Source organism: Garra rufa, chromosome 6, assembly GCF_049309525.1.
Source record: "Garra rufa chromosome 6, GarRuf1.0, whole genome shotgun sequence".
NCBI classification, from domain to species: domain Eukaryota; kingdom Metazoa; phylum Chordata; class Actinopteri; order Cypriniformes; family Cyprinidae; genus Garra; species Garra rufa.
In genome coordinates, this window is record NC_133366.1 from 27595541 (window position 1) to 27613998 (window position 18458).

Consider the following 18458-nt stretch of genomic DNA (forward strand, 5'->3'; position numbering starts at 1 on the left):
TGGAATAATTTCAGTTTTTTATATTTTTAATAAATTTGCAAAGATGTTAAAAAAAACTTGATTTTTGCTTTGCGATTATGGTGTATGGAGTGTAGAATTATATGGAGGGAAAAAAAATAAATTTAAAGCAGTTCAACAAGGCAGCAACATAAAATGTAAAAAAAAAAGGGGGGGGTTTGAATACTTTCGCAAAGCACTGTATTTTACTTGTAAACAATATTTTTATATTCCTATTTGCATATTTAATACTAATGTAAACCAATACTTTCTTATTTATACATGAATGGATATAATAAAACAATATCCTGTGTCTGTAATAATTTGTTATAGTTGTATAATTCAGGCACCACTTTAAAGCAACAAGGTCGATACACAAAACCACCTGTTCTTTTTGAATCACGTTTTAATAAAACAAGGAATCACTGAGAACAAGAGTGCTGAGACTGATCACAAATGTTTTAAAACTGAAAAACAGTGGGAACAGAAGTTAGTTGCACATACCAAATACAGTAATTTTAAATGTACATCTTCAGTATCCATTGTATATCCCACAATCATTCAGCAACCGTTGTTCACACATCTGATGTTACAAAAATCTTCTCTAAAACGAATGTAAATGACAAAGTTCTTATGCAGTACATGGTTATCACACTTCTGATTCAAAGTTCAAGGGTTGTGAAACCTTGGACCTTAGCATCTCCACAGGCTAGCATGGTCCAGTCTCTATGGTTCTGTGGTTCATCTGAGGTTTACAGGGCAGCAATCCTCCATCAGCACTGACTTAAACAGTTTCAGTGTGTGAAAATAATTGGGTTGACAGTGATCTGAGATCAGTACTTTTAGACTGTACTCACTGAGCACAATCAGGAGACACACAGCTCTGTCGGTGTGCTGAGCTGCTGGGCGGCAGAGGCTGAATCAGTCTTCTCCTGTCCACTGGACAGGCTGGAAGCCATTTTCTTTTTAAAGAGACGTAAACTCAGTTGCACAAGTTCATTGTCCACCACTGGCGCGCTGGTGTAGATCTGCTTGGTTGTGCCCTGCATGAGGAGGAATACAGGAGAATTAAACCAAATACTGAATCATGTACACCTTATTAAGCTAATTTCAACAAAATGAGAACCAAAAAAATAATTAAATAAGCAGCAGTCTGTTAAAAACTGATAAATTCCAGACAAATATCACTCATCTTAACTAAAACTTGATAAAATTAATAGAAAAGGATGCACTGATCAAAAGTGATAATAAAAACTTGTAGCACAACTGTTTTCAGCATTTATAATAATGAGACATATTTCTTAAGCAGCAAATCAGCATATTAGAATGATTTCTGAAGGAGCATGTGGCACTGAAGAATGGAGTAATGGCTGATGAAAATTCAGCTTTTCGTCACAGGAATAAATTACATTTTAACAGTTATTTTAAATTATAATATTTAACAGTATTACCATTTTCACTGTATTTTTAAGGAAGTATTTGCAGCCCTGGTGAGCATAAAATATTTATTTTAAATACATGAATTTATTTATGGTACACAGATTTCTCTCATCAAATTAAATTTACACTTAATGCTAAGGTAAAATATAATCTGTAATAAAATATAATTTAATTCATAGTTTGGGATCAAAAAGATTTGTAATGGTTTTTAAAAATGTTTCTTACGCTCATCAAGACAGCATTTATTGGATCAAAAATATAGAAAAAAAATAATATTGTGAAAGATTATTTCAATTTAAAATAACCGTTCTCTATGTGAATATATTTAAACTTTTTTTTTCTTGTGACAAAGCTGAATTTTCAGCATCATTACTCCAGTGTTCAGTGTCACATGATCCTTCAGAAATCATTCCAATATCAATGTTGAAAACAGTTGTGCTGCGTAATATTTTGTTGGAACCTGTGATTTTTTTTGCCCAGGAATCTTTACCAAATAAAAGATGAAAAAAAGAGTGATTATTTAAAATATATATCTTTTGTAACAATATAAACTACCACGTAAAAGTTTGGGGTCAGTACGTTTCTATTGTTTCTTTTTTTGAAAGAAATGAATACTTTTATTCACCAAGAATGTGTTAAATTTATAAAAAGTAATAGCGAAGACTTAAATTGTTAGAAAATATTTCTATTTTGAATAAATGCTGTTTCTGTTAAACTTTTTATTCATCAAAGAATCCTGAAAAAAGTATCACAGGTTCCAAAAAAAAATTATAAAGCAGCACAAAGGTTTACAGGGCTCGCAAAATCGCTAGCCCGACGTCCCGGGGCTATTGTGTTTTCCAGTCGGGCTACCAAAATGTGTCACTGGGCTGCCCGACGGGCTATCATAAAGTTGACGGCTCCTGCATGTCCTTAAAAACCCCTCAATTTAGTTGTATCAAATTTAAGGCCATAAAAAGTTTTAAATATGTTAAATAGTATAAGAAAATTCTTAATTATAATTTAGGAGGTCTTACATTTGGGGACGGAAAGACGAGAATCGCGATAGGGCTGGATTAAACTTCAAAAGGCAATGATGTCATTGAATAAATATGCATGCTGCACGTTTCAATGTCAAAACGCGGACTGATTTCTTTATATGAATTTATCTGAGGGGAACCGACCGACTGTCCATTGCACAGGACTAAGACCATTGCAGTAAAAGAGAACGCGGACGCTGTTTTTTGTTTGTTTGTTTTTACCGCTGCCGCACACACCTGAGGCGAGCACGCGCACAGAGAGAGAGAGAGAGAGAGAGAGAGAGAGAGAGAGAGAGAGAGAGAGAGAGAGAGAGAGAGAGAGAGAGAGAGAGAGAGAGAGAGAGAGAGAGAGGCGCAATTCAGACGATTCACAGATTGATTCCTCTTTAACTTAACTTTGTTATGTGTGTTTCCATTCAAAGAGATGTTTAAATACCCGTTTTGGTATTCTGGTAAACACAGTCGGTTATGTCTTCTGTGAACCGAAACAGCTGAGAAAGAGATGTGTGCCAGTATTCGGTTCGTGCATTTGGCCTTAAAGAGACAGCATCCTATAAATACCTGCATTGAGAAGCACTAGTTATTTTGCAATAAATTATTAAATGTCTGCACCTGAATACTAGTGTTATTGATTTTATTAGTAACTTTATGCTGTATTCATCTACACTTGTCATTTGTGTAATTGTTGTTTTGTGACTTTATTAGTTCAGCTAGTAGTTTTTGCTGTGGATTAGAAGTACTTAAAGCATTCAGTAATTATTAAAAAACAAACTTTTTTGGTTTTGTTTGTTTTTTGCTAATCCGAAAAATTGATTCCAATCCTACTCATACTGTTCATTTTACTTGTGCAGCTCTTAAAATGTTATTAAATTGATATTTAAAAATTCTGCAGATACACTAAATAGTGAAATAAAATTCATTCCTTGATATTTGTTTGTATTTGTGTATTGAAAACATTTTTCATTGACATTTACCCCCAGTTTCACAGACAAGGCTTAAAACTAGTCCTAGATTAAATGTAAATCTGAGCTGTTTCAACTGAAAGAAACTTGGACTGACTGATCTTAAAATATATCAGTGCCTTTGTTTTGTCTCCAGATGCACACCAGTAGGCCTATAGTTTCTTTTCTAAGTCACGGTTATAAAAATTACTTAAATGTCCTAATCCTGGTTTAGGCTAAACCCCATCTAAAAAACCAGGCCTTAGACTCCTATCTGATTTTCTATATTAAAAAGAAAAAATATATGTATATTTTTTTTATTTGGGCTAGTTAAATTATTTTCGGGCTACCAAAATCTGAAGAGTACCTGCCCGAAGGGCTACCAGAGATTTTGAAATTTTGCGAGCCCTGGTTTACAACACTGATAATTAAAGTAATAAATCAGCATATTAGAATGATTTCTGAAGGACCATGTGACACTGAGGACTGGAGTAATGGCTGATTAAAAAAAAAAAATAAATCAGCTTTGAATCACAGGAATAAACTATATTTTAAAATATATTAATATAGAACACCATTATTTTAAACTGTAATAATATTTCAAAATATAACACTTTCTGTATTTTTGATCAAGTAAATGCAGCCTTAATGAGCATTCTTTAAAAAAAAACATTAAAATCTTACTGATCCCGAACTTTTGAGCGGCAGTGTATACTTAGTAAAATACTAATAGTAATTTCTTTTGATGCCTCAAAGCCCTGTCAGGCAGCTCATCATGCTCCAGAATAGAACTCACTTAGAGTTTCAGAAAGCCCAGTTTATACAAAAGAGGTATAACCTACCTTGTCATTTTTCAGAAGCTGTCTACGTATGGCAATGTCTCTGCGGGCACACAGTGCCTTGCAGCAAGGACCCAGGCTCCTCAGTAGGTTGGCCCTCTCCATTTTTCTGTTATATGCAGCCATGTTCAGAGCACCCAGATCATGCTCCAAGAGTTTATCAGCATCTGTGGATACATGAGATTCAAGTCACAGGTAATCAATACATATGTAGAGGTTCATTTGTAGAGAAGTAATAAGTTCACCCAAAAATCTGCTGAAACTGATTTGGAAAAATTTTGCAAAACAATTTAACAAAGGATCCTCTGCAGTGAATGGGAGGCGATTCAAAACAACTGATAAAAACACCACAATAATCTACACGACTTAATTCAATTAATCAATTATGTCTTGTGAAGTGAAAAGCTGCGTGTCTGTAACACCAGGTCTATATCCAATGCGAGTGGCATGGTGCAACAAGACAAAATACAACAGAAACCATTATAATCAGAGATGCTGCCTACACTGGATGCAGCGCGGCGCAACACGACAAATCCCCGACAGTAAACTGCTGCCACGTTCTATAGACCAATTTGGTGTTTGCAAACAGTGATAACAGTTTTTGTGGGCAGAGTTTTCAAGTAGCAGTCTATGGAAGCCATGGAATAAAAGAATAAAAAAGGTCAATGAGTTTGTATTTCAAAATTCTGACTTTATTCTCACAATTCTGATTCCCCTCCACTCAGAATCATGAGTTTACATAAGTTTCCTCAGAATAGGCTTGCCACGATAGACGGTGTTGACGGTGTTACCGGTTTTAAGACTCAACACCGGTGACATCACTTTTCCACCGTGACACCGTCCCCACATTTTTTTTTTTTTAAGTATTCGTTTTTTTTAAATTAAATACTTATTTGAATTAAATGGAAAATATAATTCTAAATAATTTACTTAAGACGAGAGCATGCACTATAATTAAGAACTGAACATAGCTACAATGCGTCATATTTCTTTTATCATGTGAGGAGAACGAGAGGATTCGAATTTACAGAAAAAGAATGGCGGACGATTTAGTGTCAAAACGCAATGCAAAAGCGCCTGTTTGGCAATATTTTGGGTGTAGTGGAGGGTATATGCAGGTATACCGCGTATACCCACTTCTTTATCAGGCGGCTTTGCGTACCCACTTCTAAATCCCCTCTGATGCGCATCATTCAGTAGTGTCCTGCATTAGCCAAAATCATGTAAATATTCGTTAAAAAAAAAAAAAAAAAAAAAAACGCAGTCAGGACCGTGGCACCGGCTTGCTTTGAAATATATTTGATGTGCCTGGCTGCGCCGCTCCATCTCCCGCACCCCAGTCATTTAAATAAGTACATAATAACGAAAATAATACCTAACAAATAAAAAGAAGCCGTTTTTTACGATCAGAAATTTCTTCAACCAGTGAACCCCTGTCAACGTATCAGTCCAGGGATCCAGTAAACAAATGCGTTCAAATAAGTTCAAAACGTCTCTTACAGAAAACCCGACAGATTTCATCAGAGATTGCCGAGAGTCACGTCTAGGGGGTTGGTGGAATTTATAAATTAAGCGTATACCCACTTCTCCGGGCACCACTACACCAAATGCAAAAAGGGAACCTGAAAACATTAATGAGGCAATCTGCAAACTTTGTCGTCCGTTCAAACAATAGACGCCGAATTGCCAATTCCCGCAAAACTGAAAGTGAAAGTATAATACGCACGCATTTATTTTGGTGCGTTCACACCGCCTCAAACATCAGCGTCAGTTGAGGCAAGATTACATGTATTTAAAAGCAGAAAAAAAAAGAGAAAGGGAAACCCCCACCGGTGTTGTCACATGTCCATTAACCGGTAGGGAAATTTCCTCATCGTCACAACCCTACCTCAGAACTGACAAACTCAACAATTGTTGAATTAAATCGAGTCCGAACTAGGAGATACAAACTTGCACTTGAGAGAGAAAAGCCAGAATTGGAGATAAAATAGGTATATGTTATATAAAATGTTACAGGTTTATTTCATGCTGCAACTGTAGGGCTACTATAATGTCCCCTATGAATTGCATATGTGAATATTTTGTAGAACCATTTTTTAAATCAAATGTATGCTTTAAAAGTATGGTAATCACAGCAGGTTTTTCCATAGTCTGTCCATTTAAACATGGGTTTAGTTTCAAATGACGTTTTTTACCGACAGTATTCTTTAGAAAAAAAAAACTTTTTTCTCTTTTTCCATGGATTTTATCCATTTTCCTCCACATGTTACCAGCGTTTTTGTTTCACAATGCAAGCAGCATACTAACTGTGACGTCTACTCCAAATTAGGACAGAGTTAAAATCGTGTCCAGTGTAGACAGACACAATTGTCATGGCCGGTGTAGACACAGTGTAAGAACCAAATCTATTAAGACGTTTTTAACTTCAACCCATTGCTCCTAAAAGTGAAAAGGTCAAGCCCCTGTTGTCCTCTCACATCAAAATCCACCCACATATTTGTTTAGAACCATTTTGTCTTGTAAACAGTGCTTAATCTGTGCAATTTTTTTCTCCTGACTCAGACATTTTAACAAGAATCAGCAGTTTGGAGTTAAAATGTCATTATAATGTATGTTTCTTACAAACACACGACTTTTCAAACTACAGGATGTTAATTGATTAACTGGCATCGTGTGGATTATGATGTTTTTACCAACTGTTTGGACTCTAATTCTGATGGCACTTAATCACTACAGAGGATCCATTGATGATCAAGTGTTGTAATGCTAAATTTCTCCAAATCTGTTACTATATAGTAACAAACTCATCTACTTGGATGGCCTGAGGGCGAGTACATTTTCAGCAAATTTCCATGTTTGGGTGAACTGTTCCTTTCAAACTAAAGCATTCCTTTAAAGGTACCTTACCTTTAGGGTCTTCCAACTCTCTGGAACACACTTCTTTAACTCTGGCAAGGAGCTGAGGCCCAGCTAAGCGCCTGGACACTCCTGCTCTGAGCAAAACAGCTCCTGGGGTGAATCGGAGCAGTGCTGCCCCAGGAGTTCTGGGCTCCTGTTTTTGCTTGGGCATCAAACTGGACCAATCTACATCAATCACATCTAGAGGCCCTGAAAAAGAACATACAAATGGCATATTACAAACTGAATTTTAAGATTGTGATTATATAGTTTCTGCTCTATGTCCTTGTCAGTGTGTGTATTATTCTGTAAAAAAAAAAAATAATAATTTAATAGACTTTTTTGGGGAGGCTAGAATATCCACATTCATTGTTATAGTGTTATGCAATGATCATTGATTGTACTTTTCAATTATATTTGCAGCTTTTTTGATAAGCAATTTGATAAGCGCACTAAGCCAAATCAGGATTTAAATTTTGGTTTGATTGACAGATGATTTACCAAAGCAATGGTGCAAAACACAAAGTATCCTCATCCTATGTTATTATAAGTGTAAAAATATTTTCAGTTCACTGTGAATTGTGGTGGGACAGATTAGACTGTGGCAGGCTGTTTGATTGTTTATTAAATGTGTTTTAAGTGGTGTTGCGTACTAGAGGATGGATACCCGAGCCGAGCCCGACGGTACCCGACGGGCCGGGTTCGGACAGATATTTAGAAAGGATGCTCGGGTTCGGTTACATCAGCGCGATAGTGCGCCTGTGTTATAACAGCGCTTTTTGCCCCGTGTGCACTGATGCGCTCATCTGTTGACATTTCCGAACGCCTTCCTACAGTTTCTTAATAAAAGCAGGCTTTCCACACAAAAAAGTGCATGTGTCATTAGTATGAGAAAAAAAAAAAAAGATTTTAACTGTGTCGGGCTGGGATCGGGCTCGGACATAAATATCTTAATGCCTGTCGGGTTCGGGTCGGGCTCGGTTACTGCTCTGTCGGACGCGGGCCGGGCTCGGACAGAAAAATGCGGCCCAATCCGCACTCTATTGCGTACCAGAAATCTTTTCATCATCTTGCTGTTCATCCCTCTTTTGACTGTCAGCCAGAATCTCGTCCAGTTCATCATCACTGATTGGCTCATACTCCTCACCACCAGAGACAGCAGACTGCGCATCATCCCCCTTTCCATCCTCCTCTTCTGAGGGCAAGAACAAACAGACAGTGAAAAACTAAATCTTCTTACATATTAGGCAATAGTTTGAGAAAAGTTAAGAAAAATACCTACCATCAAGACTATCCATTTTCGGTTCAGATGCTTCCCCTTGCAGGTGCGAGTTGTCTGCTGGCTTATCTACATCCATGAGAGCTTCTCTGGGTAACAGAGGTTCATACTCGCCCCTTTCCATCTTAGTTTCAGATCTGCTCTTAGGTTCCCTGTGAGCCTGAAGGTCAAATGGAAGCATCCTTTCCCGTTCACGCTCACGGTCCCTTTCACCACGCTCACGATCCATTCGCTCATGTGCCAGCAGCCCTTCAGGTAACAGTCGCTCCCTTTCACGCATGTCCCGCAAATCTCTTTCTCTAATTGGCTCACGGTTTCCACGGAGGAGGGGCTCTCTGCCCCGCCCACCCCACTCACGAGGTTCTGGGTCCCAGTCTCGCTGTTGGGTTTGTTGGTTTTGCATCTGACGGTGATCCTTTTTCTCACGCTCTCGATCCAACTGATCACGCTCTCGTTCCCGTTCCCGGTCCCGCTCGCGGCTGTCGTAGGAGCCAGCTCTGGAGCGAGCCTGACGCTCAGACTCTGGGGAACTACGGCGGGAACTGTGACTCCGGGAGTCCTGCCGGTCTGTGGAAACCGATAAGAGATACAGAGTTCAAAATTTGAATGAGTTACAAAAAATACATTTACAACTGGTTAGGAATTCTTTAAAACTGGTTTAGGGTTGGGTATGGAGAAAAAGCTCTATATTAGAACCGGGTATTCGATAAGTCATGTGCATTTCAATTCCGCTTAACGATTCCTGCGTTTGCATTTTAATGTGATTTTAAAGTGTAAAAACAAATGATTTAAGCACAAGAAGGAAAATATATTTTTTAACAATAATACTAACAAAAAATTTAATCTTTTATGAGGTATCTCACCTGAGGAAGTACTTCGACTGGGTTCTCCTCTCCGGAGCTGATCAATCCTTGACTTCCTCTCTCCTCCCATCTGTTCACTAGCCGCTGCCCTCTCCCTGTCTCTCTCCCTTTCTCGTTCCCGCTCTCTGTCCCGTTCCCTCTCTCGCTCTCGCTCTCGCTCTCTCTCCCGAGAATTGGCACCTTGCATGAGTCCTCTGCGGGCCCTGAGTCCCTGAGGGCCTTCATCACGATGGGCCGACTCATTGGAGGGTGAACGCAGTCTTCTCGAAGATGCACGGCTTTGGTTGCTGCCCATGCTACTGCTGCGCTGCTGCTGCATGTCTGCTTGCTGCGGTTTGCGCAGCATGTGTTGCGGCAGTAACGGTTGTAAAGGAAGAGACTGTATCAGCATTGGAGGGTCAGGGAGCAGGGGGGCGATGGGAGGGTCCGTACGGTCCCGGCCACCACCACCACCACGTGCACCTCTTCTAGGGGGACGTTCAGAGGGAAGCAGCCGCTCCGGAGGCCTATCGGAAGGCAGGGAGGCAGAGGAGGTCTCACCTCGCTCTGGAACATCCTCATCCGACCAGTCACTGAAGTTGGGATCGATTTTAGCAGAGAGGGAACTCTGTCCAGCTGTCAAAGCCCTCTGGGAGGGAAGGTCATCCTTGTTGATTGGCGGAGGTGTACGTGGGCCACGTCGCCTCTTGCTAAGGGGATGCTGGGCAAGCAGTTCATCCTCCGAAACATCCGACTCGGGACCTCTGGAGCGCTTGCGCTTCCTTTCTAAAGCTTTCTTCTTGGCTGTCTTTCGAGGTGAGAGGAGAGCCTGAGGGGCTTCAGCTACAGAGGAGGAGGAAGGGGGCTCAGGGTTACTACGGTCCCCTACTGCAGTCTCCTCCTCTTTTCGGTTCTTCTTCAGATTTTTCTTCTGAGATTTAGTCTTTTTCTTCCCCTCTTCATGAACAGCTGATAAAGAGTCTCTGTCCTCTATGGAAGGGGGAGGAGGAGTGAGGGCAGCAGTAGGGAGGTCCCTCTGCTCTTTCCCCCTTCTGGTGTCAGAAACGCCTGTAGCAGAAATGTCTGGAGCGTGTTCTATACGTCGCTCTGCTCCTCTTCCTGCTCCTCTCTCACTGCGGGAATCCACCTCCTCATGTCGGCCACGACTTTCTTTTTTATCGCCACGGCGGTCATCGTCCTTCCAGCGGTTGTGTTTATCATCAGCGAAGGAGCGGACAGGCGAGCGGGCAGTCTCTTGAGGGCGAACAACTTGACTCAACAATCGGTGCTTTTCGCCTGAAACAAAACCATGCATATTATGTCTAAATATTTTGTATATGTGCACAAGGAGTGCGAAGACATGTAATCATAACATTACACTTGCTCAGCTGAATTCTTACTTTTTTCCTCAGTGCTGTTATAACCGTCACTGTCTGCAGGGCTCACATCTCGCCCTCTTTTAGGGGATGGGCGTGGACTGGGAGTGTTCTCAGGACGATGTCTTTTACGACTGCAAACAAAGCGAAGGGCAAACATTGAACATTTGAGAAAATCTCTAATGTCAAAAACTGTCAACACATACACAAAGTTCCAAAGTTCTGATCTGTAAAATTTCTTAAGGTTTTTTAAAGAAGTCTCTAATACTCATGAAGACTGCTTTTATTTGATCAAAAAATGCAGTAAAAACATTAATATTGTTGAATATTATTCCAATTATTACAAAATAAGTATTTTTATTGTGAATATAGGTTCAAATGTAATTTATTTCTGTGATGTGAAGCTGAATTTTCACTGACCATTACTTTAGTCTTCAGAGTCACATGATCCTTCATTCTAATGCTGATTTGCTTCTTAAAAGAGGAAGTTCACTTCCAGAACAAAAAAAATAACAGATAATTTACTCACCCCCTGTCTTACTTTCTTCAGTTGAGAAGAAATTGTTTTTTGAGGAAAACATTTCAGGATTTCTCTCCATATAACAGACTTCAATGGTGCCCCCAAGTTTGAACTTCCAAAATGCAGTTTAAATGCAGCTTCAAAGGGCTCTAAACGATCCCAGCCGAGGAAAAAGGGTCTATAATTTTTTTAACAAACTGACAATTTATATACTTTTTAACCTCAAACGCTTGTCTTGTATATGTCTGTGTTAACAGTTTTTTTCCGTTCAAGAGTTAGGATGTCGGAAAACTCCCATCTTGTTTTCTTCTCGAACTTCAAAATCACCCTACATCGCTGCAGACGTACCGATCCAGTGCATGCGGAAAAAGATCAAATAACAAAAAAAGTAAAACAGCAATGTAGGACGATTTTGAAGTTGAAGAAAACGAGATGGGAGTATTGACCCGGACTACACAGACTACGCATGTGTATCACAGAGACGAGACAATCATTTGAGGTTAAAAAGTATATATTTTGTTAATTTGTTTAAAAAAAATGACCGTTTCGCTAGATAAGACCCTTCTTCCTCGGCTGGGATTGTTTAGAGCCATTTGAAGCTGCATTTAAACTGCATTTTGGAAGTTCACACTTGGGGGGGGGCACCTTTGATGTATTTATGGAGATAATTCCTGAATTGTTTTCCTCAAAAAAACAATTTCTTTACGACTGAAGAAAGAAAGACATGAACATCTTGGATGACAAAGGGTTGAGTAAATTATCTGTACATTTTTGTTCCGGAAGTGAACAAATCCTTTTAGAAACTTATTATCAATGTTGAAAACAGTTGTGCTGCTTCAAATTTTTGTGGGAATTCTTTGATGAATAAAAGGATAAAAAGAACTACATTTATTTGAAATGCAAATCTTTTGTAACATTGTTTGTACTGCCAGACAAAAAATATTATCAATTATTCTATATTATTAGGTAATTTCAGAGTTTTTAGCTTTCATTCCATGGGTATAAATATCACCATTTTAAAAGTAATACTGAAGTTCACAAGACAATCTTTTCTACACTATACAGCTAACTGTTAAGTTGCAAAATGGCACAAATTAGAATCTTACTTGTTTTCATATGAAATATGAATGCATGACATATTAATAAAATACACTGGTTATTGGAATTGGAATTCGTTTAAAAGGCCAATAACATGAAAGCATTTTTTTATCTTTATCAAACAGATAATATTTTCAACATCGGTGAAACACCTTAAAGGGTTGGTTTACCCAAAAATGAAAATTAGCCCATTATTTACTCACCCTCAAGGCATCCTAGGTTTATGTGACTTCCTTCTTGCAGACATTGCAATCAGAATTATATTAACAACTGTCCTGCTTCTTCATGCTTTGTAATGCAATGGGCGGATAGTTTCTCTAACGTAGAACGTCTGTGTTGCACATCCGTCTGTGAGTCTCGTGAAAACCAAAGTTTGTTTACAAGATCAAAGGAAGAAAATATTTCTGACTTTAGCAAAGGAACACCAGTCTCCTCTTGGATTATATCGAAATCCTACGACATTTTTCTTTACAAATCCTCCTTTCGTACTTGAAATTCGTGACAGTTGTTTTGTTTTAATCCCTCCACTACGTGCCCGTGTTCATCACTTCTGAGCGGCGCATGCGCATTGCCGACATCGTACATCATCTGTCCACAGCTGCTTCTGTGTAAAACTGTCAGCACAAGCTAGAGAAAAGGCCTTTATTCACCCCCTGGAGTCATGTGAGGAACTTTTTATTATGGATGGATGCACTTTATTGGACTTGTTTTGGACTGATGAAGAGAAACACCTGCTAATTGCATTACAAAGCCTGAAGGAGCCAGAAAAATTTATATCTCCGACTGCATTAGTCTGAAAGAAAGAAGTCATATACAGTCATGGCCAAAATTGAGAATTACATAAATATTGGAAATTGGAAAAGTTGCTGCTTAAGTTTTTATAATAGCAATTTGCATAAACTCCAGAATGTTATGAAGAGTGATCAGATGAATTGCATAGTCCTCCTTTGCCATGAAAATTAACTTAATCCCGAAAAAAAACTTTCCACTGCATTTCATTGCTGTCATTAAAGGACCTGCTGAGATCATTTCAGTAATCGTCTTGTTAACTCAGGTGAGAATGTTGACGAGCACAAGGCTGGAGATCATTATGATCGGCTGATTGGGTTAGAATGGCAGACTTGACATGTTAAAAGGAGGATGATGCTTGAAATCATTGCTCTTCCATTGTTAACCATGGTGACCTGCAAAGAAACATGTGCAGCCATCATTGTGTTACATAAAAATGGCTGCACAGGCAAGGATATTGTGGCTACTCAGATTGCACCTAAATCAACAATTTATAGGATCATCAAGAACTTCAAGGAAAGAGGTTCAATTCTTGTTAAGAAGGCTTCAGGGCGTCCAAGAAAGTCCAGCAAGCGCCAGGATCGTCTCCTAAAGAGGATTCAGCTTCAGGATCGGAGTGCCACCAGTGCAGAGCTTGCTCAGGAATGACAGCAGGCAGGTGTGAGCGCATCTGCACGCACAGTGAGGCCAAGACTTTTGGAAGATGGCCTGGTGTCAAGAAGGGCAGCAAAGAAGCCACTTCTCTCCAAAAACAACATCAGGGACAGATTGATCTTCTGCAAAAAGTATGGCGAATGGACCGCTGAGGACTGGGGCAAAGTCATATTCTCCGATGAAGCCTCTTTCCGATTGTTTGGGGCATCTGGAAAAAGGCTTTTCCGGAGAAGAAAAGGTGAGCGCTACCATCAGTCCTGTGTCATGCCAACAGTAAAGCATCCTGAGACCATTCATGTGTGGGGTTGCTTCTCATCCAAGGGAGTGGGCTCACTCACAATTTTGCCCAAAAACACAGCCATGAATAAAGAATGGTACCAAAACACCCTCCAACAGCAACTTCTTCCAACAATCCAACAACAGTTTGGTGAAGAACAATGCATTTTCCAGCACAATGGAGCACCGTGCCATAAGGCAAAAGTGATAACTAAGTGGCTCGGGGACCAAAACGTTGACATTTTGGGTCCATGGCCTGGAAACTCCCCAGATCTTAATCCCATTGAGAACTTGTGGTCAATCCTCAAGAGGCGGGTGGACAAACAAAAACCCACTAATTCTGACAAACTCCAAGAAGTGATTATGAAAGAATGGGTTGCTATCAGTCAGGATTTGGCCCAGAAGTTGATTGAGAGCATGCCCAGTCGAATTGCAGAGGTCTTAGCAGCAAACTTTGTGAAAACTAATATTTGTGTCATTCTCAAAACTTTTGGTCACGACTGTACACCTAGGATGCATTGAGGGTGAGTAAATAATGGGCTAATTTTAATTTTTGGGTCTAACTAACCCTTTAATATGAAAACAAAGAGACTGCAAAGTGATAAAGTAGCACCAGTGTGTTTCCATGGACAGTTTAGTCATTTTACATTTTAGCAGCCATTATACAATTATTTTTGCTCAATGTACGGCCGAGCGATTACAAAGAGGTCATATGTAAACATGACACTATAGTACTTACATGTTCTTTCTCTCTTCATGCGCATCTCGGGCGGGGCGGTCATCTCGCGACTCATCTCTTCTGTCCCGCCTATCTTCCCTCCCTTTTTCTCTCTCGTCCCACTCCCTCTGCCGTTCCCTCTCTCTTTGCTCCCTTTCCCGTTCCCTCTCCTTCCTCTCTCGTTCCCTTTCTTTCTCCCGTTCTTCTCGCTCCCTTTCCCGCTCCTCCCTTTCTCTTTCCCGCTCTCTTTCTCTTTCTCTCTCCTCCCTCTCCCGCTCTCTTTCTCTCTCTCTCTCCCGCTCCCTCTCCCTGGCTCTTTCACGCTCTCTTTCAGCCTCTTTTTCCCGTTCTTTCTCCCGCTCTCTCTCCTTTTCTCTTTCCCGTTCCCTCTCTCTTTCTCTATCCCTGTCCTTCTCTCTCTCACGGGTGCGGTCATCTCGTCTGTCATCCCCTCGATCATTTCTTCGATCATCTCTTCTCTCTTCACGATCAAGGTCCTCACCACGGTTTTGCTGGCGGACAGGAGAGGCCACTCTTTGTTCTGTTGAAAAAAAAAATAGATCAATGATACCAAAGGTTGCTTACTCTGTCCTGTGATGGTAAACAAATAGTTCACAGACTTGTGCACCCAATTTAAAGTCTTCTGAATTAAAATAATGTACATTTCAGTCTGGGTTCTTAGACAGCTAAAGCTACTGAATGGCTTCGTATGACAAACAAGCAATATTGTCGAATTGTCTTTCTATACTTAGAGCTATATGAGCATTTCTCACAAATCTCCTACAGAATCTTACAGAAAATATAATGGCATACAGGTTTGAAACAACATTAGGGTAAAAGTAAAAAAAAAAGAAGGCACAAAAATTTAAATTTCAATTGTACTAAAAGTGCAAGAGACCGTTTTTGAATGGATGCCAATAGAGGAGATTCAATATGCTAAAAATAACTGCTTTTGTGAAGAAAGAGTTCACGGACTAATCTTCAACTTATTTATCCCTAACAAAAAATTTTTTTTTTTGTAAAAATCTTTTAGCCCGTTTGTGACACGGAATAAATAAATAAAAGTTCTTACAATTTTGACTTTTTTCTCAGAATTGTGATTTAAACTCACAATTGCAAGAAAAAAACTGAGATTTAAACTCGCAATTCTGAGAACATATCAGTCTGTTTGCCCCCTCAGAATTAGACTTTATAACTCACAGTTGGAAATTCAAATTTTTTTTCTCTGAATTGTGAGATACAAACTCAGAATTGCGAGAAAAAAGTCAGAACTGCAAATTGCTGAATTTCTTGCAATTCTGAGTTTATGTCCTGCTTATTCTGACTTTATAACTCGCAAATGCGAGTTTATATAATGCAATTCTGAGAAAAAAAAAATCAGAATTGCGAGTTTCTATCTCACAATTCTGAGAAAAAAAAAAAAAAGTAAAAAATTGCGAGTCTATATCTCACAATTGTGAGAAAAAAAATTGCAAAATGTATACTCGCAATTGTGAGAAATAAAGTCAAAATTGTGGGATAAAAACTTGCAATAATCTTATTTTAAAAAAGAAGTCACAGACAACTGACCTTATGATAGATAAATGACTGACAGCCCAAATAGCCCATCAAATTGTTGCTTACTGAATTGTAGGACACAAACCTCTTTTTTGAGATTGCTTTAACTATGGTAAAAGGGTGTTATGCATATGTAATTCAGATAGCAGATATCAAGAGTTGCTAGTTAACGGTTTTCATTAATCGCATTCCAGAAATCAGTCAGTAATCTACAAAAATGCAAGCCTTAAAAAAAATAATATATGCCTCACTGTTCTCTGTAAATGTCTATGTGCTGTTAAAGTGAAAATCTGTATACTAATTGCAAATGGGCTTTATCCAAGATGCTTGTGCGTCTGTTAATTTAATTTTATGTTTGGATTATTTAGTTTCATTGGACACACAGAAGCATGCTAAACAGATAGAACCAGTGAGAATCTCCGGTTCCAGCATCTCTTTGCTTTTTTTTTTTTTAATAGTATCCATGAACGGTGATTGAATGTCATACAACCCTGACAGCAATGTAATGATATAAAGGCTATAACATGATTGATTATCAAGGCACATGTGATTTAAGTTGATGTTACACTAGAGTTGCAGAGACTGGCATCTCCAAATAATAAGAAGAACATCTTTGGTTTATCAGTCACCTCTTTCTCTGTTGTCACGGCGGTCTCTCTCTGCATGTCCTCCCCGCCGTTCATCTCTGGGCTGTTCCCCTCTCGGTCGATCATTATCATAGCGATCACGATCAGTGTTTCTCTCCGAGCTCCTCTCTCTCAGACCACTGCTGCGGGACTCCCAGCTGTCATGCCCACTAGCACTGCTAGTGTCAGCCTGTGACGCTCTACCACCACGAGCAGAAACTGAAACACAAAATTCTTCACAATCCATCCAAAATTCATGTTTCAAGCTCTTATATTACTGCAATACTCGTAAAATGCAATACATACATGTTAGATTTTATGAAAAGTACAATTTGCATGGATTTTTACAAGCATTTTCTAAGCCGAAACCCTCTTTCCTCCAGCTTTTTATGCTTTAAAGTGGTATTTTTGATGTGGCCAAGCGTAAAATGTAATGCTGAATTGTAAAACTGTAAAAGTAAACCAGCAACAGATAGTGCTGATCAACAGTAAGTTCTTTTTATATGCTTTTGTACAGTTATGGACACTAATTCTAATTCCCTACACTGCATTTGCAGTAAGAAGGAAAATAAAATTTACTGTATAACAAGGGATGTCATGCACGCCTGATGCTCTCTGTGTTTTTAGCCTCTGTTGCCTCAGTATGAGTACATGATATATAAACAATCTCTAGGAGTGCCTTGAGTCATTTCATCAGCATTTTACTATCTAACTAACATCCAATCTAAAACAGAATTTAAAAAAAAAAAAGTATATTCATTGGGCCTTAAAGTAATTGTTAAAGTTTTAATAAACAGCTGTTTTTTGATTAATAAAATGTAATTTAACTATTAAAACAAAAAAGAAAAAAACAGCAATCCAGAAAAATTTAAACAGAATTTGGGAAAAAATAAAACAGATTTTCTAGGGCCTTATAAAAGTTAAATTTCACTGCTATCATTATTATTCATTTATTTCCTATAGATATTCTCAACAGTATGGTTTATTCTTTTGACCACGAGTAGTGAATTTTTGATATTGTAATAGCCTTTCATAGATGTAGCTGACAAAAAAATAGCATGTCGTTATCTTCTCACCTTTCTCTGTGGCATCTGATCCACGGCCCCTTCCTCTGCCTGTTCTTTCAGCTCGAGATTCATTTCTATTGTCCACTCTGTCATTTCTCAATTCCTCCCTTCCATGTCCTCTTCCATAATTCCTTTCCTCCTGGGCTGTTGTTTCCTCCTTTCTATGGGTTTCATTTCGTTCTCGCTCTCTTTCCCTCTCTCTTTCTCTTTCCCGTTCCCGGTCTCTCTCTCTATGCTCCAGGGATTCTCGCCCTGAGCGGTCTCGCGTTTCTCCTGCACGGGTATCCCTAGTGTCTTTGACCTCCCCACGGTGCTGGCGCTCTTCCCGGATATCTCGTCTATCCCGTTCACCACGACGGTCTCGGCCGTCCCTGGCATCACGGTCATCTCGAGAAGAGCTTTGCTCGATCTCATAATCTCGTTCATCACGACTGGTGTCTTTCTCACGCTTCCCGCGGCTCTCTAAGGGCAGAAAGAAAATGAAATGAGCAGCGTATTTAAAAGGCTGTGAATGACAAAATT

General features: G+C 39.2%; 1 protein-coding gene across 3 annotated transcripts in view; it reads right to left on the minus strand.

Annotated features, from left to right (window-relative positions):
* Window positions 1–385: 385 nt before the first annotated feature.
* Window positions 386–18458, minus strand: part of zc3h13 (zinc finger CCCH-type containing 13) — a 28669-nt gene continuing 10596 nt past the window's right edge. For 2 of the 3 annotated variants that reach the window (XM_073841995.1, XM_073841996.1), the window contains exons 12-21: window positions 17946–18398; window positions 16873–17088; window positions 14708–15227; window positions 10656–10765; window positions 9277–10551; window positions 8417–8980; window positions 8186–8329; window positions 7144–7344; window positions 4240–4403; window positions 386–1040 (exon numbers count right to left, since the gene is read on the minus strand). In XM_073841995.1, coding sequence (XP_073698096.1) covers window positions 864–1040; window positions 4240–4403; window positions 7144–7344; window positions 8186–8329; window positions 8417–8980; window positions 9277–10551; window positions 10656–10765; window positions 14708–15227; window positions 16873–17088; window positions 17946–18398 — 3824 coding nt within the window. In that variant the 3' untranslated portion in view covers window positions 386–863. The remainder of the gene's footprint in view (window positions 1041–4239; window positions 4404–7143; window positions 7345–8185; window positions 8330–8416; window positions 8981–9276; window positions 10552–10655; window positions 10766–14707; window positions 15228–16872; window positions 17089–17945; window positions 18399–18458) is intronic. The other variant, XM_073841997.1, reaches the window with a different exon arrangement.